We start from the raw sequence: 26,698 nt of genomic DNA on the forward strand, positions 1-26,698 counted from the left end.
AAGCTTTTTCTAATAAGTCCAAATATCCATTATGGGTGAGTTAATGCTTATCTTGAAGTGTCAATGCTATTGGAGCATTCTATGCATATCTTGAAGTCTCATCTTAAAGTATTAGCATTGTGAGTGTTACATAGTGCAATACTTATCTTGGTTGCCACTAACTTCTTTTGTTTTCTGTGATTTTATTTGGAATTGCTTATATATGGGGTAAATTTTTAAATCACCCATCAAATTAATGGTTTGAAAAATTAGGTAACCTTGTCAATGACGTTCAAATTGATTATTAAATAATGAAAATAGATATATAATCAAATTTAATCCTACATGGTATTCATATAAGACACTCTCACATTTCCCTTTGAAACACACTTAAAAATTGATGTAATTATTTTATTGCCTTTAGTATTTAGAATCCATTTATTTGAAATATTTTTTTTACTATGATCTAAATTATGCAAATTACACAATTCAGCCTAATAATTTTAACACCCCACAATGAAGAAGTTAACAATATTGTTGTTATTGTTAGTTAAGAACATGTGATGGAATTGAGCTCGGTTCCTCTTGGGTGTATAAATATAAAGTACAAGACATGTCGAAATTCTGGGTCGGTTTCGCTGTACATGTATGACTGGGTCGGTCTCGCTGTACATAGATGAATGGTTTGTGTGCCGACACAAAAGAATATATGCACAGTAAATACCGATCCCAGACCGCGTAAAGCTCTGCAAGAAGAAGCCGTGCAAGAAAGTCATTTGAACGTTGTCCAGATTTGATGCCCGGGTGTGCGGTTTTCCATCGGAAGGAGCAGAGAGCAGCTGTGATGAGGTGCAGGAAGAGGATGCTGAAGATGCAGCGGGGCGCGAAGTGTTGCCTGATGAGATCATTGGCGGTACCTTTGTTTGTTCTCTGGATATCCGTGCCACCATTGTTATACATCCTCAACAATCCTCCTTCTCTGCCCAAGGGTTTCTCATTGAATCCTCCGCCGGAGCCGAGCTGTAAGGCGCGGGGGCCGCGATTTGCTCTCGAAAATTCGGGGTTTCGAATCGGGGCTTGCAGACCGGAGTGCTTTCCTCGTGTTAAGGGTCTCTGCATTTCTTCTTCTCAGGTTTTGGTCTTTTGATTGAAAATTTCACCCTTAAAAAACCCTGGCAGTGTCATTTTGTTTTTTTTTTTGGGGTGGGGTGGAGGAGATGTAATAGACATTGATTTAATATTTTTGTCATTTGAGTTCGAATTCGAGCGATTTATTTAAGAGAGGGTATTTTAGATTATTATCATAACAATTGAATTTATCGTGAGGTAAAAGTTTACATGTTTCAGAAATTGCTGCTTTATGGCTATAATAATGTCCTCTGCTTTAGATGTAGATGATTCTATGTTTGTGTCATTCGAGAAGTTTCGTACTGGAGGAATTTGTTGCATATAATTAAGGTTATTATGGCAACAACTGAGTTTATTGTGCGGGATAGTTTGGCATACTGAAGAATTCGTTGTTCTACAGGTATAAAGCTGGTCATCACCGTAATATAGATGACTTTATGTCATCAGAGGAGTTTCGAACAGGAGGAATTCCTTGTTTGAGTAGGATATTTGTGATTGCTTTGATAGAAGCTGATTTTATTGCGCAGAAAGGGCATATTATTTGAGAATGTGTTTTTCTACAGGTATAATGTTAGTTGCCGCTCCCAAATTGGACAAAAGTCTGTAGAGGAAATTGCTTTTCTATACGCCAAATATAACTTGTCTGAGGAGTTGGCGTCGAAGGAAAGTGGGCAGATCTCAGGAGCTTCTAATGGAAGCAGAGGTCATTACAAACGGATTGCCATATCCTCATATTTGATGGGTTATTCAAGAAGAGCCCTGTAGCATGTCGTTGAAGAGGTTGGGTATACAGTGGAGACAATTGGTGTTAGTAGTGTACAAGGATTATAGAATACAACTAACAACAAAGCATAGTTTCCAGGTTTAATACAGGGGAGTTGATCTGTTTGGATAGGGCATCACCTTAGTCACCATATTTGTCGAATTGAATAAATGTATGCCTTTTAATAATATAATTCATCTTCAAAACGAAATAAATATTATTTCACCGATACGCTAAGTCAGTAATTGCATCATGCAAATAATAGGAAATCCCTAGCTGCCGCCATGAAATTTCACTGCTGTGATGCTTCTGTCCTGGGAAGTTCGAGTTAGATCTCACTGCTGCTGCCATGGGACGTTTCATCGAGAATTCACTAATGCTTCCGAAGTAAGTTTGACTGAGTACTTGTCTCTTATTTATCCATGCGAAACTTATGGCAAAGGATATCATTTTTATTTACAGGCAATCAAATTTTCTGAATTCCTTTTTATTGAATTCATACATGAATATAAACGAAGTGGCTTTTGGTATCTCTAATTCCCATGTCTGAAGAAACCCATTGTTGACAATGAAACCCTAAAAGATAGGTGGTAGGATGTAGATTTCCTAGTTGAAGTGGAATGCTTAAAGAGATTTATGAAACTAGGCAGTGTCATAATTTAAGGGATTGGAATAAGTTGGAGAATAATCAATCAAGGAGGGGAGTTGATCTCTTGTTGAACATAAATGATAAAATTGAAAGGATTGTATCTTGGGAGACTCGAGATTCAAATTCATAGAGAATGGTGGTTTGATTTTTAAAGTAGGCATTGGCAAGGTGAAAAATTCCTCTCCCTCTACCAAATGTAAGAGATCAATTTGAGTCCTCAATGGAAGCCAAGAAGCAAATAAATAGAGATTGAGATCGAGTTGGTGCTTAAGTATGATAAAAAGAAGTGCAACGATACGATGGGAATTTGCAATGATGATGGAAGAGTCAATATATGACTCTCAATAAGAGTTAGTGCTTGAAGTCTATCAATGACGTGTCATTATTGAAGCACAAAGTGAAATGTGGATTATATTAGAAGGTAGGCTGAGACTTTTCCATTTTTAATGCTATCTTTGGTTTCTAAAAGAAGGAATAATGGAAAATTTGGAAGGTTTGAATCTTGTCGAGAGAGCAACAATAACAACAATCAACCTTGAGGAAGACGAGATATGTCCAAAGCATAATGCTTTGGATGCAATGTATATGGACATTTTAAAAGAGATTGTCCCAAGGATCCTCAAAGCAGGGAGAACAATAAGAGGAAGGAAAGGCGTGGAGCTCTCATAGCTGAAGAAAATGAAGAACCTGAAAAGAAGTCGAAGAATGAAGTTCCTAGGGATCTCTATTATTGAAGAACTCCACTACTATCAGGTTTACTTGCAGTTCCTTTTCCCTTTTATTAGAAGATGGCAGTTAGAGTAGCGTATGCAATTACATTTGTTGAAGAGTCTTGGATTTTGCAAATTATGGTATCATGGAAAGAAGCATATAGCATTGGAAGGATTAGAGTCTACACGATCAGTTGCGCCTCATTGGTAGTAATCATCTAGCAAAGCATGGATAGAAGGATTTGGACCATGTAGCACTCCACAATTTATGCAATTACTACTCGACATCATGTTACTATAGAAACAATCTTTTAGCAAGAAAGGATCACAAGGATCCCTAATAGTAACAAAACCATTATTATGAGAAGGTTCTTCAATATATGGAAGAATCATTGTGACATGACAAGAGTATATTTCTACTAGAATATTATGGAAACAAGCATTGAAGAAGCTTGCAGGTATGAAGATAGTCGAGTTGCAACATGAAGGTATAATTGAAGCATTTCTCATCTTGAGAAAGGAGTCTCATCATAGACATTATCTTCAAGGAAGGAAGTAGTTCGTTTAGAAGGAACTCAACTAGATGTCTATATGAAAGGAAGAGGTATGCATATATTTAGAAAATGGCTCTTCATTAAAAGTTAGATTCATGTCTTTAGAAAGTATTGTAGGAAGAGTTGGATGCAAAAATACTTGGTAACATGAGCTTGGTATGCTTTGATTAGATTGGAAAAGTTAGGACTCTTCCATATGGTTATTCGATATATAGAGGTGTGATAGATGAACAAGACACATTGTGATAATGATCAACATCCGATATTGTCTCTTGAAGAACATAAGAAAGATAGTGATGACAACTTTAGGGGGAGCTATAAAGACTTCGATGGATATGACATTGAAGCTTGTTGATTGGTTCAGGAACACATTGTTTATTGATCGAACGCTGAAGAACTTGAAGAACTCTAAGAACGATATGAAAATAAACCATGCGAAGGGACGTTGATCTCAGAGGGAGCAAACAACATGATTTGATATCTTCACAAAGAGGCAATCATGATCTGGTGACTCTGATATTGATGATATGTTTGAGGTATGATTTGGCTACCTGAAAGAATCTATTGCAAAAATATAGAATGAAAAGATAATAGTTGAATTTACAATTGTTTGGTTTAAGCTCAATTCAAAGAGCAAATGGATTGAGTGGACAACACTGGTATTGGCTTAGAAGATTATATGGCAAAGGCAAAAAAGGTAGCAAGTCACGAGATAACCTGTTGGTCATGTTGGATTTGATGATGAAGTAGTTCACTTTCCCGGATGTACAAAGGGAGCTATGATTAGCTCTACATTGATTGGGTTGACAAGATATTTTTTGATGACAAAAATACTATAAATGATGGTTGATGGAAAGAACCCTGTCAAGATAGATTGAGAAAGAGTTTGGCTCCATAACATCTAGGAAGGTCGAAGCTCAGGTATGATATGATGTGTTGCGAGATAGGAACCCTAGTAGTTGCTGCTAAAGATCTCCATAGAAGAATAAGTAGTTGGTAAATGAGACATGATGAAGCTTATGGTTGTGTCTCCCTAGTTGAGAGGGAGTAAGGATCTACTCCCTCTTTGAGAGGCACCTGTTGGCTCCTTTCTCCTCCAATAACCTATTAAGAGATCCAATAAAGCCCTGAAATTGTTGATCTCCTTGAATCTATTCATGGGGGTTTTGATCAACATTCCCCATAAACCCAATACAAAAGCGTTTTGAATTGGATTACTCTAAACCATTAAATGATGGGTTTTGATTTAGATTTCTCCACCACCTGAAATTTTTACTCTTTAGGTTTTGGTGTGCAACATGACATGGGTAACGCACAAATCATAAAAGAGTGACCAAGTATATTTTTTTAGAGGATACATTCATTACCCAGTGCTGAGATTTCGATTGCCAACATTGAAAACCTTGAGTTGTCATCAAGTGCAATAACACATTGAATGTTGAACAATCCTTTTGTCCAAAATTAACACATTCTTAGGGAATTCCAACATTCATATGGGTTAAACTTTAGAGCTCCCTCTCTTCTCTAGCTTGGTAAATCTCTTGGCAACATTTATTATTCTTAAATTTTAATAACATCAACTTGGCCCATTCATACTTGTGAGTGACTTTGAAAAGAGAAGTTTGGTTTCCTTGTAGGAGAGTACTAAAATAAGGCCTAGTTGTTGAGAACACCTTTATGACCATTTCGAGTGCTAATGAAAGGCCTTGAAAAAATAAAAAATACTCATCGGTGAAAGTAAAGAGGGTGAAAATCAAGTGGGAAGGGGGAGTATATAGGAGTGTGAGGGATGGTAGAGGTAGCTTACGGTTTGGGGAGATTGTTTTTTCACAAAAGAATTTAGTGAGATGGAGGTGTGGAGGCAAGGAAGGCATAAGATTTTGAAAAACTCTTTCACAAAAGAATTTAGTGAGGTAGAGAAAAATTCTTTCTTGTCCTTGCTTTCCCTTCTTAGCAGTGTTTTAAAAACCTAATGAATTGGCCAATATGGTCGGGTTGACCCTAAAAGGCAAGGAAACAAATTTTGAATGGTTTGGTGGTTGGTTCCATACCGAATTGTCTAATTCGGTATGGAAATGGTCAAACTATTTAGTTCATCTGTTGCTACTATAAATTGGCTTGGGCTTGTCTGTGACAAAAAAATAAAACACTAAAGCAATAATAAAGCATAAAATCCCTAAATTCTTGCCCTAGCCCCGAGCCCTTTAAACATTGTTATACAATGAGTGGATGGGTTTGGATGATGATCCACTAGTAGCACCAAGCATGGGATGCACTAGCTGCACTACTACTAGTACTGTAGATGTCTTCGAGTCTCTCGAGTTCGAGCCAGAGGATGATCTTGTATTTAATGACGAGGACCCCTATTCCCAACAATGTTGATGAGTTTGATGATTAACTTTGTTGATCATTGATATATATTAGCTTGTAGCATGTTATTTTTTGGACTCTAAAGGCCATTTAGATCCTCATATATGTATTTTGTTTTCAGATATTTATTGTGGTTGGTGCCATTTTGTTATATTTAGCATTACATGGTTTATACATGAATAAACTTTAAACATTTGGTCTCTAATGGTTTGAATTTGATATTTATATTGATGTACATAAATATTATTATTATTTTTTAAATTAGAATTCTTATTTTTAATGTATTTTTTAGCAAATTGATTTGTAAATCAAGTTGTCCACTGATTTTGATCAAAGTCTGATATGACCCTTGGTCAATTCTAACTTTTAAAATATTGCTTTCTAGAAGAGGTGGAAGATATGTATTCAAGTTTGTATGGGCAACGATAAGATTTTGTTCCCAAAGGAGAGGATTGTTGAGAGTGTTTCAAAATTGAGGAATTGATTACTGGCTAGTTACTTTCTTAGGAAAAAATCTACCACTTCCAAAATTAATCCCTTGGATAGGCTTGGTTCTGTCTAATTAGGCATAAGATCTATGTATCTCCCTTAAATTTAGGGTTTTTTCTCTTTCATTTTTGTGCCCTCTTTAAACAAAAAATTGGTCTTATTTGGAGGTCTCTAGTTCTTTGAGGGATCATGTTTGGTTTTGTCGCCGTCGGGTGAGAATTTTGATTCACACGTGTGAATTCTCGTATTCTCTTGTGTGTTCATGCATTTGGCCTCTCTTTGCATTTCCAGATCTCAAAGGTTATTTAGTTAGTGTGGGGGAGGGGGCTTGAGTACATTTTAATATTTGGCCCAAAAAACCCTAAAAATGAAAGGAGTTTTGAGGTTGTTGGTATTGATGGATGTTAGTGGAGGGCTTCCAGCCTCAATTAATTTGGAATATGGAGTCGAATGGGAGTAGATGTTAGTTCATGAAGGAGTTTTGTTTGGTTGTTGTTTTTACCACCAAGTTGTTCATATTTTCAAGGATTGTTTGCTTCAATGGGAGGCTACCAAGTGGTGGAGAGGAAAGCGAAGCAACACCTTGCTTTGACCTATTGACAAGGTTGATTCTCTCATGGAGTTTAATCTTAGGTTGTGATATTGGTTAAAGGTGAGGTGTTTTTGTAGGATAATGGCGTAGTTGCTAATCTAGATTGGAAAACATAGGAATCGAAAGCTGATTAGGCTAGTGGGGTTTCATTGGGGCATTTCAAGAATGTAGATGTAGGTTGAGTGTCTTTTGCAGTCCTAAGAAGTCCATTATGTTGGAAACACTAAAGGGGGGGGGTGAATCAGTATTTCTTATTATTTTTTTAATTGTTCTAGTGATTGCCAAAAGCATATATAGATTTGTATATGTATACACAGAATACAAAGATCAACAACTGAAATTAATGCTTTTATTAAAACTCAAGACAATGCAATGAAATAAATACAGTATAAGTATAAATTTGATTGTGAATAGTTGCCAAGCTCCAACTTGGACTTCAGTGAGGCTCCAACCTCCAGAGCACCAACTCTATTTTGTAGTGGTTCTGCACTTAGGAGCACCTACCCCCAATGACTCCAGTCCTGTTCATTTCTGAGGCTCCAACCTCTTGGGCTCCAACCCAATCTTGGTATACACTAGTATGCTGCTGCACTCTATTCAGCTGATGTTCACTCACTCCTACTCTCCTGCCTCTGCTACTTCTGCTGCCTCTATAGCCTCTGCTGCTTTTTCTGCCTCTTTTGCCTTTGCTGCTTCTACTACCTCACCCTTTGGTTCTTCACCACAATAACAACACCAACAATTCTTTGTTTTTACTGTTTTATACATTCTCATGCCTTTGTCCATTCGTTTCCGCTTTCCACCGCCTCTTTGGCTTCCTCCTCAGTCGCTGTCGTTTCCTCTGACTCGCTTGATCTTTCAGCTTCCCTCTTTGGTCACTGTGGCTTCCTCTGTGCTGGCTTTCCATTCAACTTCTTGGCTTTACGGTCACTGTGTGTTAAAACTGTAATCCATGCCCTTTTTTTCAATGATAACAGGCATCCACCGAGACTGTTTCGTTTAACGGACATGCCACGTCCTATCGCAATTACAATCGACTTGATTCTAGCCTTCTTAACTATCGGAACCATTATCATATGCATTTTGGCCCTTCAAACCGCACACAAGGCAAATATGTAAATACACAGGAAATATGAGCAAAAACAGGCGAAAAGACTAAAGGGCGGACTTCAAGAGTTATTTTACTGGCATCTATTTCGTATCGGGTCTGCTACATATATCGCAATCGGCAATCAAGGTTTCCGGGGTCCTTTATACATCGAGCCCATGGCCAATGGCCGTTCCTCCTGCTGGATGCGATATTATATAAACTATTTTTGATAAGTCCATCGGATCCATACCTGCATCGCAATCGACGGATTTAACATCCCTTCGAGACTAGCGACACAACGGTTGCGATATAGCATTCAACCATAACACATTGCCACATCGTGTCCGCGTACGATTACCTGTCACATCAGTGAAAAAACACGTGAAGTTAAACTTGGCCGTTCGATCATTCATTAGGCGATCCGACGATGTTCGCTCCTCTTGACCCCGCGAACCGCCCGCGCGTTAACTCGCGATAAAGCGGTTTTTGCCCTGTCCCATCTGCCACGCATCGCCCAGTGATTGTGATCGCTCACCCGCGTACGATTACCGCGCACCCTCCAAAGGCGGTGCGAACAATACCGTTTACCGCCGTCCCCGCTCGCTATCTCCCGTGCATCTTTATCGCCCAGTAGCCATCGGATCTTTTCGCTGGAAATCTGACGGCGCATGTTTGTTTGCTGTTAAACGCGTCCACTACTCCTCCGATAGTGTTAAACACATATATGCATGGTTTTTGCCGCCGATAGTGTTATGGACTCCCGATAGTGTTTAAATGCATGCATATATATGTGTTTTCTCCTCTGATGGCTCCCGATAGTGTTATCTGTGGCTATATGGCTCTCGATAGCTGTGTCTGCTTCCTCTGTGGCTCCAATAGCTCTGTTTGTTGCGTCCCATGGCTCTGTTTGCTATATATATGCTCTGTTCTGGCATATATATATGTTATATATATGGCTCCTCCGTTTGCTCCTCTTCTTTGGCTCTGTCTGCTCCTCTCGTCTCCATCTACTCCTCTGGTGGCTCTGTCTACTCCTTGAATATTGCCATATTGACATCAATGACAATGCGTGTCCAACAATCTCCCCCTTTGTTATTGATGGCAATATTCTTCTGCTCTCTCCCCCTTTGACATCAATGGCAAAGGAATGCATACGGACTCCCCCTGTCAAACTGCTTCCCCTGTCCTGCTGCATCTTTATGAATGAACTTGAGTGATGATAAAGAAATAACCCCCATCTTTTGACGCAGATGTTCGAATGCTTCTCGAGGAAGAGGTTTTGTGAAAATATCAACTATCTGCTCCTTTGTACTGATATATTCTAGGACGATGTTTTGTTCAGCTACTTGCTCACGGAGGAAATGATACTTGATTGGTATGTGTTTGGTTCTTGAGTGCATCACTGGATTTTTGCTGAGACTGATAACACTTATGTTGTCACAATAAACGGTAATTGGTTGATCTGTACATATGTCGAGATATTTTAGAGCTTCCTTCATCCATAGTATCTGAGCACAACACTCTGCTGCAACAATATACTCGACTTCGGCTGTGGATAATGATATGGATGACTGTTTTTTGCTGAGCCAGGATACCAAACAGTCTCCTAGGAAGAATGCATTTCCACTAGTACTTTTCCGATCATCTATACTTCCAGCCCAATCAGCGTCGGTGTATGCAGTTACAGTCAGTGTTGAGTTCTTTGGGTACCAAAGACCGAAGTCAAAAGTTCCCTTCAGATATCTGAGAATTCTTTTTACAACTAATAAATGGGATTGTTTGGGAGCAGATTGAAATCTTCCCACCATTCCTATTGCTTGCATTATGTCTAGTCGTGTAGCTGTTAAGTATAGAAGGGCTCCAATCATTGACCTGTAATGAGTTGCATCTACTAGAGGGGAGTCATCATCTTTGCTCAGTTTGCAGTTTGTGGTCATAGGTGTGCTCATGGGTGCACAATCCTCCATTCCATATTTTTTGAGCATGTCTTTTAGATATTTGGTTTGAGATAAACACAATCCTGCTCTGGTTTGAGATATTTGAAGTCCAAGGAAGTGGGACAACTCTCCTATCATTGACATCTCAAACTCTTTTGACATGTTTTGAGAAAACTCACGGCCCATTTCATCATTATTATTAGCAAAAATTAGATCATCGACATAAACAAGAGCAACTAGTAACTTACCTTGATCTGTCTTTATGTATAGATTGCTTCCAACCACTCCCTTTTTGAAGCCTTGTTGTTGTAGATAGTGATCCAGTCTTGCATACCAAGCTCTAGGAGCTTGTTTTAACCCATATAAAGCCTTTCCTGCTGTTAGATCGAAACCTTCTGGCTGCTCCATGTAGACTTCCTCCTTGAGTTCCCCATTTAAAAATGATGATTTCACGTCCACTTGATAGATTTTGAATCCTTTTGAACAAGCAAATGGCAAGAACATCTCGATAGCTTCCATAGGGGCCACTGGTGCAAATGTCTCTTCAAAGTCAATTCCTTCAATTTGTGAATAGCCTTTGCAGACAAGTCTTGCCTTGTTTCTGATAACCTGTCCTTCCTCATTCATTTTATTTTTGAACACCCATTTGGTTCCTATTATGTTTTTGTCCTTTGGACGAGGTACCAACTCCCATGTCTCGTTCTTCTTAATTTGGGACAATTCTTCTTTCATGGCTTTTACCCAATGAGGATCCTTACTTGCTTCTGCAAATGTTTCTGGTTCTATCATAGATAGGAGGGCAATGACTTTTCTCTTGGGTGTGATTGATATCCTTCTTCGGGTCTGCACACCTTCATCTCTATCACCGATGATTTGCTCTTCTGAATGATGTCTTTGGACATACTTCATCTTTGAAGGGGTATTAGGTGGTTCTCTTTCCTCTTCTTCTTCTTCTTCTTCCTCATCTATTACTTCTTCTTTAGGTTCTTCTTCTTCAATGAGAGAGTCATCTTCATGTTCTTCAATTTCCCTTTCTGGAAGATCTTCATCAACCTTTACATCAATGCTTTCCACTATTTTCTTCAGTCGATAATTGTAGCACTTGTAAGCCTTGCTCCGTGTAGAGTATCCAAGAAATATCCCTTCATCAACCCGAGAATCAAACTTTCCGGGTGAGCCATCATTTATTTTTATGAAGCACTTGCTTCCAAAGATCTTGAAGTACTTCACCGAAGCAGGTCTTCCTTTCCATAGCTCATAAGGAGTTTTTTCACAATTTGGTCTTAATTGAGTTCGATTCAGTGTATAGACAGCTGTTCCTACTGCTTCTCTCTAGAATTTAGGTTGTAAGTCTACTGCTAATAGCATAGTTCTTGCCATTTCTTGGACTGTTCGATTTCTTCTTTCAACTACCCCATTTTGCTGAGGTGTTCTGGCAGCCGAGAATTCCCTTTTAATTCCATGAATATTACAGAACTCACTAAACTCGTTTGATGTGAATTCTCCTCCTCTGTCTGTTCTGAGGCACTTAATTTTTGAATCTTTTTCATTTTCTACAAGGGCTTTTAGATTCTTAAAACACTCAAAAGTTTCAGATTTATACTTTATGAAATATATCCACATCATTCTAGTATAATCATCAACAAATAACACAAAGTACCTTTCTCCTTGGAGTGCTTGATTTCTAGTTGGCCCACACACATCAGCATGGATGATCTCCAAGGGCTTCGATGTATAGAGCTCCTTTGTCTTGTGGCTGGTTCTGGTCTGCTTTCCATGTTGACATGGACCACACACTGCTTGATTTGGTTTGGACAGCCTTGGGATGTCTCGTACAACTTTGATCTTGCTGATATTGATCAGATTTTCGAAGCTTGTATGTCCAAGTCGCTTGTGCCACAACCAACTCTCATCTGTTTGACTCAAGTAGCATTTATTTTCTTGAATCTTGTTCATAATGTAAACGTTGTTTGGTGTTCTCACCCCTTTTGCCACAAGTTTCCCTGAGGCAGAGTTCCTTATTTCACAGTCTTTGGTGCTGAAAACGACCTTATGTCCTTGATCACAGATTTGGCTGACACTCAGGAGGTTGTGTTTGAGCCCGTCAACTAGCAGAGCATCTTGAGCTTTTCCTTTTCCATTGATCAAAGTAACTGTTCCTTTTCCTGCAATTCTGCCTGATCCGCTTCCAAAGGACACATTCCCTTCCTTTTTACTTAGTGAGACAAACTTCCTTCTGTCTCCTGTCATGTGTCTGGAGCACCCACTATCTACAAACCACTGGTTTTCATTATTTTGAGCATATAGAGCCAGGCCGCATTTGTCCATGCTGGAGTTCTTGCTACTCGTCTTTCTTCCTTTGAGTGGGCAGTCTTGTTCATAGTGTCCATTATTGTAGCAGAAAGAGCAAATCAGATCAAATTTGGTCAAGGGATCAAATGAATTGAAGGTTTTGATTTGTCCCTGCCTTTTGGGGGCATATGAGTTGATTATTCGGTCCTTTAGCTTTGTCTTTTCACTTCTGCGAACCATACAATGTCTAGCTTGATGACCGAAGTTTTTACAGTGAAAGCAGTGTCCAAGAAAGATGGTTTTGTACTTGTTGAAGCAACCACGGTTTGAGTCGATTTCCTTCCTGGGAATTACTCCTCCCTCGTTCTTTGGATTTGCGGTGGGCCCTTGGTGGAGTACAGGTTTGTATTTGTTGTAGTGTCCATGATTCGATTCCACATTCTTCTTTGGAGTAATTCTCTCTTCATTCTTGGGATCTGGGATGCACTTTTGATAACATACTTTTTCATCTTTTGGATTGCAGGAAAGTGCATTGGCATAGCTTTTCGCATTATTCTTAGTGCTTGAGGATTCTCCTTTGAAACCTATTCCAGACTTGTCATGTTGAGGTTTTTGATTTTTCAGAATAGTCTCAAGTATTTGAGAGCTTTTACAGCCCTTTTTAATTTGCTCCAACTCCTTTCTCAGGGACACTATTTCGGCCTCACGTTTTTCACAAGTCTCTTCTTTTCCTTTAAGCTTTGCTTCCAAGAGATCTTCTCTCCTTCTTATTTCCTCGTTTTCCACTTTGAGAGAAATGATTTTGTTCCGTAATTTCTCATTTTCTTCAATGGCGCTTATTAACAGTTCATCTACATTTCCTTCCAGCCCTGAGTCATCATCATCTGCGAGTGCCATGAATAATGCTTCTTGGCTTTCATCATGATCACTTTCCTCATCTGATTTCTTTTTGATGACCATAAACTCATCCTCATCAGACTCATCTTGCTTGGAGAAGAAGTTTTTCTTATTGAACCCTTTCTTTTTATGTGCCATTCTTTTAGAATTTCCTTCATCATCACTGTCATGTTTATGAGGACATTTTGCTGCATAATGACCTATTTTACCACATTTAAAACAGATAAGAGGATACTTGCCTTTAAGCTTAGATCCTCTCTTCAGCTTTCGTACAAATTGAGCCAATTCGGATTCCACATCTGACTCATCACTACAGTGATTCCTTTCTTTCCCCTTCTTTGACTTTGATGCCTTGAATGCTGCATCTTTGGAGCTTGGGCCACCTTTCCTCATTTCATAGGTAGTGAGAATTCCATGGAGTTCATCCATTTTGAGGGTATCTAGATCCTTTGCTTCTTCTATAGCGCTTATTTTGGAGTCAAATCTGTCTGGAAGAGACCTTAATACCTTTTGAACAATGGTACTTTCTTCCACTTTTTCGTCCAATCCTTTCAAGGAATTTACCACTTCGGCTACTCGGAGGAGGTATGCTGCAATATCTTCTTCATCTTCCATCCTCAAACTTTCAAATTGTCTTCTGTGAGTTTGAAGTTTTGCCTTTTTGACTTTTGAGTCTCCATCGTACAAGCCAACTAGCTTCTCCCACATTTCTTTGGCAGAGGTACAGTGCATGATCTTTGTAAACTCGGAATTAGTGATTCCACTTGTGATGGAGTTCATGGCCTTTGCATTTGCGATGTAGGCTTTCCTCTCGTCTTGGTCTATTGGAAGAGTGGAAGTAGTTTTGTATTCATTTTGAACAAAATGCCAGACTTCAGGTCCAAGGGACATTAAGTAGTAGGTCATTCTTTTCTTCTAGAAACCAAAGTTAGTGCCATCGAACAAAGGAGGTCTTCCTGATGCTTCGTGATTTCTCATCATGGCTGCAGATCCTTCTTCAAGCTGTTAGGCTAGTATGAAGAAGCCTGCTCTGATACCAATTGTTGGAAATACTGAGAGGGGGGTGAATCAGTATTTCTTATTATTTTTTAATTGTTCTAGTGATTGCCAAAAGCATATATAGATATGTATATGTATACACAGAACACAGAGATCAACAGCTGGAATTAATGCTTTTATTAAAACTCAAGACAATGCAATGAAATAAATACAATATAAGTATAAATCTGATTGTGAATAGTTGCCAAGCTCCAACTTGGACTTCAGTGAGGCTCCAACCTCCAGAGCACCAACTCTGTTTTGCAGTGGTTCTGCACTTAGGAGCACCTACCCCCAATGACTTCAGTCCTGTTCAGTTTTGAGGCTCCAACCTCTTGGGCTCCAACCCAATCTTGGTATACACTAGTATGCTGCTGCACTCTATTCAGTTGATGTTCACTCACTCCTACTCTCTTGCCTTTGCTGCTTCTGCTGCCTCTACAGCCTCCGCTGCTTTTTCTGCCTCTTTTGCCTCTGCTGCTTCTACTACCTCACCCTCTGGTTCTTCACCACAATAACAGCACCAACAGTTCTTTGTTTTTACTGTTTTATACATTCTCATGCCTTTGTCCATTCGTTTCCGCTTTCCACCACCTCTTTGGCTTCCTCCTCGGTCGTTGTCGTTTCCTCTGACTCGCTTGATCTTTCAACTTCCCTCTTTGGTCGCTGTGGCTTCCTCTGTGCTGGCTTTCCATTCAACTTCTTGGCTTTACGGTCACTGTGTGTTAAAACTGTAATCCAGGCCCGTTTTTTCAATGATAACAGGCATCCACCGAGACTGTTTCGTTTAACGGACATGCCACGTCCTATCGCAATCGCAATCGGCTTGATTCTAGCCTTCTGAACTATCGGAACCATTATCATATGCATTTTGGCCCTTCAAACCGCGTGCAAGGCAAATATGTAAATACACAGGAAATATGAGCAAAAACAGGCGAAAAGGCTAAAGGGCGGACTTCAAGAGTTATTTTACTCGCATCTATTCTGTATCGGGTCCGCTACATATATCGCAATCGGCAATCAAGGTTTCCGGGGTCCTTTATACATCGAGCCCATGGCATCGCCGATGGCCGATGGCCGATCCTCCTGCTGGACGCGATATTATATAAACTGTTTTTGATAAGTCCATCGGATCCATACCTCTATCGCAATCGGCGGATTTAACATCCCTTCGAGACTAGCGACACAGCGGATGCGATATAGCATTCAACCATAACACATTGCCGCATCGGGTCCGCGTACGATTACCTGTCACATCAGTCAAAAAACACGTGAAGTTAAACCTGGCCGTCCGATCATTCATCAGGCGATCCGACGACGTTCGCTCCTCTTGATCCTGCGAACCGCCTGCGCGTTAACTCGCGATAAAGCGGTTTTTGCCCTGTCCCATCTGCCACACGTCGCTCGGTGATTGTAATCGCTCGCTCAGTACGATTATCGCGCACCCTCCAAAGGCGGTGCGAACAATACCGTTTACCGCCATCCCCGCTCGCTATCTCCCGTGCATCTTTATCACCCGGTAGCCGTCGGATCTTTTCGCTGGAAATCTGACGGCGCATGTTTGTTTGCTGTTAAACGCGTCCACTGCTCCTCCGATAGTGTTAAACACATATATGCATGGTTTTTGCCGCTGATAGTGTTATGGACTCTCGATAGTGTTTAAATGCATGCATATATATGTGTTTTCTCCTCCGATGGCTCCTGATAGTGTTATCTGTGGCTGTTTGGCTCCCGATAGCTGTGTCTGCTTCCTCTGTGGCTTCAATATCTCTGTTTGTTGCTTCCCATGGCTCTGTTTGCTATATATATGCTCTGTTCTGGCATATATATATGTTATCTATATGGCTCCTCCGTTTGCTCCTCTTCTTTGGCTCTGTCTGCTCCTCTCGTCTCCATCTGCTCTTCTGGTGGCTTTGTCTACTCCTTGAATATTGCCAATATTGACATCAATGACAATGCGTGTCTAACACATTATTATTAGCTAAGGCATACTTCTTCCTAGTTTCCAAGGGTGATGCCTCTATCACCAAAAAATATTCAAATGAATATTTGTTCTATATGATATTTTTGGCGTTTGTTGCTTTTCTTTGAAACCTACCTTAGGTACAAAATCTCTAGAGGTGATTTGGAGATTGTATATCACATTTGAGGGCAATGACATTTCTTCTTTAGGCAACAATCATGATCTAATCCATCTAATCCTTGGAGGAACATTAGTCCCCAATAAGGATCTTGATGCATCCCTTGGTTTGTTGGTGGTTCCAGAGTCTTCATTTTGTGGTAGTGATAGCTATGTCTCTTTTGTGGAGTCACCCAAGAATGATGGAGCTTTTGGGTGCTCTTTGGTCTTGTGGGATAATTCAACAACTTTTCTAGGATTTCAAGAGTCTTTCATGTTCATTCAGTTTCACTATAGCTCCCTAGTCCATCACAATAAGTAAATTGAACCTTTAGGTACTCGACCCCAAGGACCTTTAGGTGCTCGACTGTTAAGGACCTTTAGGTACTCGACCATAAGGACCTTTAGGTGCTCGACTGTTAAGGATGCGTAAGCAGGCTCGACTGTTAAGGATGCGTAAGCAGGCTCGACTGTTAAGAAGAAGCCCAGGTCACATCACCTACCTATATTTCTTCCCCTCAAAGAGCATAGCGAAGGGTTCTCCCTTTCCCGTAGCGGTAAGGTTATCCCATCATAGCCAGTAGCTACGGTTCCCGAGGATGCGCAAGCAGGCTCGACCATAAGGACCTTTAGGTACTCGACCATAAGGGAGAGGGAGAGGCTTGACGAAATCACTCGAAGCTGGTCGAAAACGAGGATGCGCAAGCAGAGCCCCCTAAAGGGTGCGTTAGCACACTCGACTGCATAGAGAGTCAGGTCTCCGAGCCTGAATCCCGAGGCACCGCTGGTGGTGGCATGTCTCCCCGGCTCTGAGTAACTCCCCTAGATGAGGTTATATTAATGTTCAGGACCCACTTATAGATAGAACCTGTCTCTCCGCGGGACTCCTACATTCCGTGGGTGGTTAGACAAGCTTTGATGGTAGATTAGGGAAGAGTTCTATGTTTAAAGGTAAGAGATCCAAATACAATCTTATTTAATATATATGAATTATTTTTCTAAGGTTTGGATTTACCATTTGATATCTCTGTTGATGAGAGCCTTTGGGTTGTTTATTGTTGTTCATTATGTGTATTCATGTTTTTTCTCTAATTGTGTTTAGGAAGAGAGTGCTTTGGAGGCCTTGATGGTGAGCAAATAGAAAGAAATGCAAAAATGACACCTTGTTGTAGCGTTATTGGAAAATTCTTCTGAACAAGCCTTTGGGAAGCCAAAAAGCTATGTGTTGTAATCTTTTTGAAATGAACGAATATACAAGGCTTTTTTGCTTGCAAAAAAAAGTGGGTGAGTAACCTGGGAGTTGAATAGTAGGATGTTGCAGGTCATATAAATTCCAATAGGACTGTTACATCTAGAAGAGGATTTCAAGGGTTTGATATCAAATTAGATAACCATGAAGTCTTCTTGAAGCCCTAAGAACTCAATTTTTGTTTAGCCTGTAGATTGAACCCATTCCAGAGTTGATTTATGAGATAAAAATATGTTTTTTTAAAGGGAAGTTCTAGTGGTAGGAGTCAACACGTTAATTCAATAAATAATTTGTCTGTATGGTGTGAAATTAAAAGAGAGTGGGAAACCTAAGAGTTGAAAATTAGGGCATTGTAAGTCATGTATATTGCAATATGGTTCTTACATTTAGAATTGGATTTCAACAGTCTCAAACTCAATAGCCATAAGTCTTCTTGAAGTCCTAGGAGCCCAATTATTATGTATCCGTTGTAGATTGTACCCCTTCCAAACTTAATTCATGAAATGAAGAGATGCTATTTTTAGAGGGGAGTTCTAATGTTAGGGGACAAAACCTTACTTTTGTAAATAGTTTGTCTATATTTTGTGTTAATTTAAGATGAATTAATGCTTTAGTGTCCTTTGAGACATGATAACCACAAACCGTAATTTATATTAATGGCAAAGAATGTAGATGAGTGAAATGACGCAAAGAAGTAGATGAGTGAAATGACTTTTTTCCATTTACTTCTTTTCCATTTGTCCTATTACCTTACCCCTCTCTCTTTTGATATGCACGAGTGTTATGCTGAGTGGAAAAAAGGTTATAACACTAGTGGAGATTGAAGAAAAGTGTGCTCCTATAACAAAGCTAGACATATTTAGGGTAGTGCCTAGCAATTGAAATAAGATAAGATAATTTTATTAATGTCCAACAAATGGCCATAAAAGTAGTTCAATGGGACTAAAAGATGACATCTAGTGTGGATATAATGTGAGAGTGCAAACACAACTCTTATGTAATGTCGAAAGTTAGATAAAGAAGTGAGAAAAATTGCAGCCTAAATAAGTGTCTAGCTAATGTAATCACTAGGTCTAACAAAAACAAAACCCAAAAGATATACAATAATGTTAGAGGTGTAGCGAAGTGAGAGTTCGTGATTGGATATGTTGGTCTTAATCAAGAAAGAGAGAGAAATGAGGATGATTTCAAAGTTTGTTGGTCCTAATGACCGATGTCAAAGGGCGCAATCTGGGCATTGGCTTGTTGTTGGAATCATTGTGCACCTTTTTGGGATTTGATTGCACGATGATGTGGGGGTCAAATAAGAGCGACAAGCCTTCTCTCCTACCATCCAACATTGAAGGAAAGAAGCTCCAAACAGGGCTTTGGCTACATTGATGAAGTTGGTAGGTAGTCCACCGGGTATGAGGTGCCTTGCTCTAGATCTGTCTGGGGTCGGTCACTATAATTGTGTGGTTGGAGGTCTATTTGAACACCTCCAAACTAGTCTCAAGGATATCAATCAATCTTCTAGGGAGGAGGTTGAGGGGAGACACAAGGTCTCACCACTCTATTTTGGAATAATTTGAAGATCTCCTTGTCTCTTGCTGCCTTGATTTGCCGAGGCAACACAAAAATATGATGTGACCTTCCCAGTATTCTCACTGTGTGGAGGGGCATACAAAAGCTTGGATCCGTGGTTCAGTGTCTCCTTGATGAAGAGGGCTAGGCATCTCTAATCACAATATTGGAGGATAATAGAAAGGGAGCTTCCTAAGTCCCTATAGAGGCAGTGTTGGTGCCGTCTAATCTCATTTTTGAAGGCACACTTGAAAATGCAGTGCTTCTCTGCCTTTGACTCCTAAAGTTGGCACATTAGGCATGCTGCTGCACAATCTAGAAGAGGGGAACCCTACAAGGTGATTACTAGACCAAGTGGCAACAATAAGATAGTATCCCACTGTCAAGATAGCTAATATCACCTGCTCTTTATAGATTTTCACCAATGGGAGGAGTCTCAGTATATAGGTCACCTAAGAGATATTCTAGGCTTATAGGTATAAGGTGACACAAATATGCTTCTAAGGGATGACAAAACTTAGGTACAAGGCTCAAGCAATGAAGAAGAGGTAATTCACTTCCTTTAGAGAGACCAAATTAGGGCACGCTAGACCTAGGGTTTGATTAATAACGTGGAAAATGGAATGACCCAAAGTTAAGGTACCAAGAAAAGGTTTCCAACAATATATTCTAGCAAGATAATGGTAAGTAAAACCTCAATAAGCCCTCAAGTTGAAGCTTAACCAAACTAGGGTTTCTCCTAGGGCAAAATAGCTAGGGCAAGAGAAATTATGGAGAAAAATGGATGTATTGGCCACTAAGAGGATTGATTTTGAGGCATCCATTTCCACTCTTGTTGTTGAATCCTTCCAAGACTAGAGATCTCTCTTGTAGACCAATTCACACCAAGCCCTAAATGAGGCTGCTTATCCTTGAGAGGGCTGAAAAGAGAAAAGAGGAAGAGCGAAATTGAATTTATGGATAAAATTTGACTTGATCACCAACTAGACAAGGCTAGTGCCTAATCAGTTGGGTTGATGGAGTCTATGGATGCTTAAGATTTTCTAATCCTTGCAAAGGAGTAAGGATATTTTGATGCCCTAGCAACAAACCCTAATTATTACCTTTGTGAGGGATCAATATTCACTTGGGAGAGCTAATTGAAAGGTTCTTCAAAGGGATTGTCATTCACATATTATACACGAGTAATGCATTCAATGATGAGATCTATCTTCTATACAATTTATCTTCAATAACAATGGTGCAATAGAAAAACCTTAGATCATCAATACATTCCATACGCTAGACATAAAATAAATTTTTTATCAACAATAAAGCTTACTTACAAGATAACATGTATGTATAATCCTTTCATTGATCTAAGACAACTTCTCTGAAGACAAGAATATAGCTCCAACAGACAAAGTGCTCCATAGATCACATCTCTCCAAAGATACAAGAGGGTCAAAATTCTCTAAGAGAGGTTGAATTAGGCCAAGTGATGATGATTAGAAACAAAGTCCTCTCCTCTATTTGTATGAGGAGGGTGAGGTCTAATATTAGCCTAAAAGCCCCTAATAACAAGTTGAATCATAGGTATCCCTTGGGTTACAAGCCAAACCCACTAGCTTTTGACAATAAATGTAAAATAAGCCCACAATTGTCAGCCACCAGGCTTCTAAAGCTGAGGTCATGCATAAAATATGCTCCAAATGCCATGCGTTGGTGCCACAAGGTGCCAAGTGTGATGTAGTAGCATGTAAAAATCATGATTTGAGGGTTGGCCCTCAAATCATCCTTAATGGCTCTCCTTGTTCCCAAATTCTAATTGGAGCACCGCAAAGGGATATCCATGGGTCTCCAATTGCTCATAATGTCCGTCTTTGCTCCAACGTTGAGAGCTTTCCAGGCGCTACCAACCCTCCCAAGTTTCTGAAGGTGAGACCATCCTCATCTGGGCCCTGAATACCTGCCATCCCTCATATGGTGCTAAGGCAAGCCCGAGGGTAAGCTGGGTCTTGGTGTGTCATCCTGAAGAATCATTAAATCCAATGCAAAGTGGTAGAATGTTTAGGTGCAGGAGGTGCCTAGGGTCATGTGTAATGTGCTAATGCTGTTAGGAGGCCCAAAGGCTCTCAATGCTTCACTTGTGAGTACCAATATACTCCTCTAATGACTTGGGTACCTGTGGGTAAGGTGTCTTGGACATGGGCTACTGAACCACCTGATAATCACAACATGGATTCTAGTGAAAAGATTAGTCATTAGGGACAATAATCCGTATTGCATCTAAGCGAACCAAGCTTGAATGTAATGGGCTATTTAATACTTCAAATAAGGATTCCCTTCCAAAATTAGGGCTTTGAGTCACAATGGTGTTTCCTCCCTAATTAGGAGTGGCTAAAATGTGAAAATTTCATCGATTGCAACATCTGGAAATTATTATTATTATTTTTATTATCCAATTTTAAGGTCACGACCAAGCTAGACACCAAATTGGTGTATGAGACCCCCTTGTTTGTGGGACAAGGGATCCACCTTTGCGTAGCAAATTAATTGCTAAGCTTACGAAGGCATACATACTCTATCCCCCTTTGGTTTTGAACTTGTGACCTCTTAGGAGGAAACACATGCACTTAACCTTTAGGCCCACTCAAGCTGTATGTAATTATTCTCCTAATTGTAAATTTAATTATGTAGTTTATTTGCTACGACAAACAATGAATAAAATCACAATTTGCAATTTTCACCAAATACCGCAGAAAATAAAATATTAGAAACTGAGAAATTCAAGCACACACAAGAATTGTGACACTGTTATTTTTGGACAATTGTCCTTGGAAAAACCCAACTTGGGAAAACCGGTGCAACAGTTGAGGGTTTTATTATTTATGTAGCAACAAATATTCTGAGTACAAACAATAAAATGATGTCGAACTGGCGTTTCTATGTGAGAAAAATACTGGCCAAAATATGTGAGGAAATTTACCTTCCTCCTCAAGCAATCCTGCAACAAACTAAGCCTTAGAACTGTCATTGTAACCCTCTGCGTCAACCTTCTGCGCAGGCCCCACTTGTATTGCCAAGAAATTGCGTCTGATATGACGTATAGCCTGTTGCTACCACTGCAAGTGATTCTTCCAGACTCATGGAAATTTTCTCGGCCTCTGGAAGCTCAATTGACCCCCCTCTTGGCTGAATCGAATTGTCTACCTTGAGGCATTGCGTAGTCCTCGTGCTGCCTCCTGAGGAATATTTTCGGCCTTCTCTTTTGACTCTTCCAGAATTGGAGACTCGTTTGGAAATCTGCAACTTTGCCCCTCTGCCACCTGCAACTCGACCTTTGACTCTATTTCTGCTGCTGAATCACTTGAGTGGAAAAATCTAACTACCTAGATCACTGAGTATCTGCGCTGGTGCATTCTCCATCTACCCATCAACTTCTTCTTATAATCCTCTGTTGGAGAACCAACGACCAAGATTAGATCTTAATCAAGGGCCCAGATTAATCTTCTGTCGATCTGTGTGAGTTTCTAGAAAATTCTCACATTGACTTAATTATTTTTGATTAATTAACTAGTTTTCCTAAGTTTAGACTTAGGAAACATTAAAAAATAGGTTAACAATCTAATTAAGTCATCTCTAGGTGGAATTTCTAGAAACGATTTATGGGTTATGGAGATCTCATGTATTCTAGCCTCTCCACCAAGTTTCGTGACTAGAACATATCCGATGCTACAAAAACTAACACTCCCTCTTAGCAAGGACTGTGTTCTAGTGCTGCATACTCTGCCACAACACTCTGTCTTTGTATAATCCTTTGTCACGTTGCTGATGTCTGGCCGCTGCTGCCCACCAACCACTGTACAACTCTGATGCTGCATCCGTGCTGCTGTTTACACTGCCATATTGCTGCCAACTCCGCATTTGCACTACAACTCCCTCGCATTGGTTGCTGCTGGAACTGCAACTACTGCAACTGAGAAGCATCCAAAATAATTTGTCCTTGCTACTGAAATAGGTTTTCCACCACACCGATTTGTTCTCTACAATAGATGAACTCAGCTGTCCTTAGAGCTTTCATGAGTATATCTGCAACCCAATCTTCTGTGTGAACATATTGTTGTTGGACTGCTCCACATTGCACACAATCTCTAATCAAATGACACCTGATATCTATGTGTTTCGACTTGTCATAAACACTGGATTCTCAGAGAGCTTGATGCAACTCTAATTATCACAGTAGACTCTTGTTGCCTCCGTCCTTTGCCTGAACAAGCTCACGAGTAGCTTCCGAAGCCATATAGCTTCGCACATAGCTATGCTTGTTGCCATATGCTTTGCTTATGTAGTTCTCAGTGCTACTGACTTTTGCTTCTTGTTACACCAAGAAACCATTCCTGATCCAACACTGAAGCAATACCTAGAGGTACTCTTCTTGTCCACTGGACTGCCTGCCCAATCTGCATTTGTGAACCCACATAGTCTGACGTCATCCCCTCGGGTATATCTCAACCCATACTTGATTGTGCCGCACACATACCTCAAAATATGCCTCGTTGCTGCCCAATGTACCGTCTTCGGTTCTACCATAAACTGATTGAGGGTATTGACTGCGAAGCAGATATCTGGCCTAGTGTTGACCAGATACATGAGAGAATCGATAAGTTGTCTATACAAGGTGGGGTTGACATCCTTGTCATTTGATGCATCTATTTTCTTCCACTTGGTGAACATGGGTGTAGAAATGGGTCTACAATTCTGCATTCTGAACGTCTTCAAAATATCTATATCGTATCTTCCCTGCCCAAGGAAGATCTCCCCATTCTTTTGCCACATTTCCAATCCTAGGAATTAATGCATCAACCCCAAGTCCTTCATATCAAACTCTTTTTCCAAGTTCCTCTTGTAGTCCTCTATGAGCTTTGATGATCCTGTCAAGAAGAGATCATCCACATACTATACTAGGATGAGTGGCTCACCCTCTACCATCAAATAGTAAAGGTTGGGATCTGCATCACTCTTGATAAATCCTATTTGTTGCAAGTAGCTGTCGATCCGACCATACCATGCCCTGGGAGCTTGCTTGAGCTCGTATAGAGCTTTCTTCAGTCTGCACATGAGTGTGCCTCCCATGAGTCTCGAAGCGCTTTGACTGTTCAATGTACACCTCTTCCTCTATCATCCTGTTCAAGAATGTTGTCTTGACGTCCATATGGTGAATCTGCTTCCCATCTAAGTTGCTAGGGATATAATTGATCGAATAGAAGTGTATTTGAAAACTGGGTCAGAGGTCTCCTCATAATCTATCCCTTCTTTTTGTGCATACCCCTTTTCCATGAACCTAGCCTTATACTTCTCCACGCTACCGTCGACAGCATACTTGATCTGGTAGATCCATCGAGAACCTACTACTGACCTGTCTTCAAGCCTTGGCACTACCTCCCAAACATCTTTTGTCATGATAGAGCTGTATTCTTCTACCATGGCATCTACCCACACCTGATGCTGTGTGACTTCCCGAAAGCTGGAAGGTTCTGCAACTTGAGCTACCAATGCTTGATATCTGTCAGGTTGTTTACGCTCTCTCTTGTTTGTCCTAGGAGCGCCAATAAACTCCTCTGCATCTCTCAATGTTAGATGAACCTCTCTACTAGCTCGACCACTAGTAATGGGAGGTTCAACCAACTCCTCTTCATCCTGCGTCTGCTGCTCCGTCTCTTGAGATCTCACTGGATTCACTACTCCCGAGGAAATGCTAATATTGGTTACTATGCTGGATTCATATGATCATTCCGCTAATGTTCCCACTGTTGCCCCTGCTGCTAGACCTATGGAGCTTCTGCTGGCTGATTCTGATCACCTGCAAGCATCTCACGAGATCTCTTGAAAGCTTGATCTTCCATGAACTTTACGTCCCATCTCACTACAATCTTCTTATTGCTGGGAATGTAGATTTGTATAAACCCCTTCTTTGCATTGTGATCCAATTTGGTGTGCTCATCATCTGGCAAGTGTCAATAACCAACGTTGCTAAAGATTCTGAAGTGACTAACTTCGGGCTTCTTCCTTGTGAAGATCCCTTCAGGCATTTTCTTCCCCAATGCTCTATGAGGAGTCCTATTATGGATATACATTGTCGTGTTACATGCTTCTGCCCATAGAAACTTGGGCAAATCTTGGTCATATAACATTGTTTTTGCAGCCCCAAGTATGGTTATGTTTTTCCGCTCCGCTACCACATTTTGTTGTGGATTATATGGAGATGTCCAATCTCTTCTGATGCCTTCCTTCACACAAAAAATTGTGAAGGCTTTATCAATATACTCTCCACCATTATTTGAGTGAAGCACCTTGATCTTATTTCCTATCGTATTCTCTACGAGAGCCTTAAACTCTCTGAAACGATCGAAGACCTCATCCTTGGTCTTCAAAAAATAGATCTAGGTTTTCTTGGAATGGTCATTAATAAAGGTGACAAAGTATTCAACACCACTGAGAGCTCTAGTGGACATCGGGCCACAAATATTTGAATGTATAATTCTTAACATGTCATCTACTTTCCTGTCATTTCTTGGGAATGCTGCCTTGGCATACTTCCTAAGTACACATCCTCGACACACATCATCGTGTTCCGACCCAAGTTCTGGAACCCATGTTACTGTTTCCTTGAGCATCTTGAGTGCTCCATGGTGTAGGTGTCCCATTCTCCTATGCCATAACTCTTTCAGTGCCTTCTCACTACTATTGTCATTGCCTATTAGTGCCATTGGAGAGTTGAGCTGCAACCTATATAGTCTGTTGCTTCAAACTCCAATCTATCTTACCTTCTTCTAGCTTGAGTGTTTGACAAACACTTTCTTCCCTACGAAATGGATATCATATCCCTTATCCGTAACTGGGACATTGAAATCAGGTTCATATCCACTCTTGGCACATGCAATACATTTATAGCGCTGGTGCTTTCTCCTGAATCCCTTTGACAATCAATGGTACCTCTCCCTATTGGAGTACACTTCGTTTTGTTCCCCATCGTAATTTGGAAGTCTATTTGCTCCTCCTTGTAGCTAGAGAAATATTCTCTAACCTCTGTCATGTGAGTTGACGCTCCACTGTCTATATACCAGACACCTTGTGAAGTTGGTCTTGACAAGCAAGCAAATTCATCCTCCAACTTGGAAGACAAATATGAGGCCCCTTGAATGTCAATTTTGTCCATGGTTATAAAAATTCTGTGTGCTATTCCTCTTCCACCCGATGTTGATTTTGCAATTGAAAAATTGCTGCAAGACCCTCTATG

The 26,698-nt window shown here is 40.2% G+C and overlaps 1 protein-coding gene across 1 annotated transcript in view; it reads left to right on the forward strand.

Annotated features, from left to right (window-relative positions):
- Positions 1-589: 589 nt before the first annotated feature.
- LOC149195574 (uncharacterized) overlaps positions 590-26,698 on the forward strand; it is a 142,598-nt gene continuing 116,489 nt past the window's right edge. Inside the window, exon 1 of the mRNA XM_089405362.1 lies at positions 590-1,111. Coding sequence (XP_089261488.1) covers positions 776-1,111 — 336 coding nt within the window. The 5' untranslated portion in view covers positions 590-775. The remainder of the gene's footprint in view (positions 1,112-26,698) is intronic.

The sequence above is a fragment of the Pinus tabuliformis genome, chromosome 2_2, assembly GCF_031772625.1.
Source record: "Pinus tabuliformis cultivar Carrire ecotype Pingquan chromosome 2_2, CPIR1, whole genome shotgun sequence".
In the NCBI taxonomy this organism is placed as follows: domain Eukaryota; kingdom Viridiplantae; phylum Streptophyta; class Pinopsida; order Pinales; family Pinaceae; genus Pinus; species Pinus tabuliformis.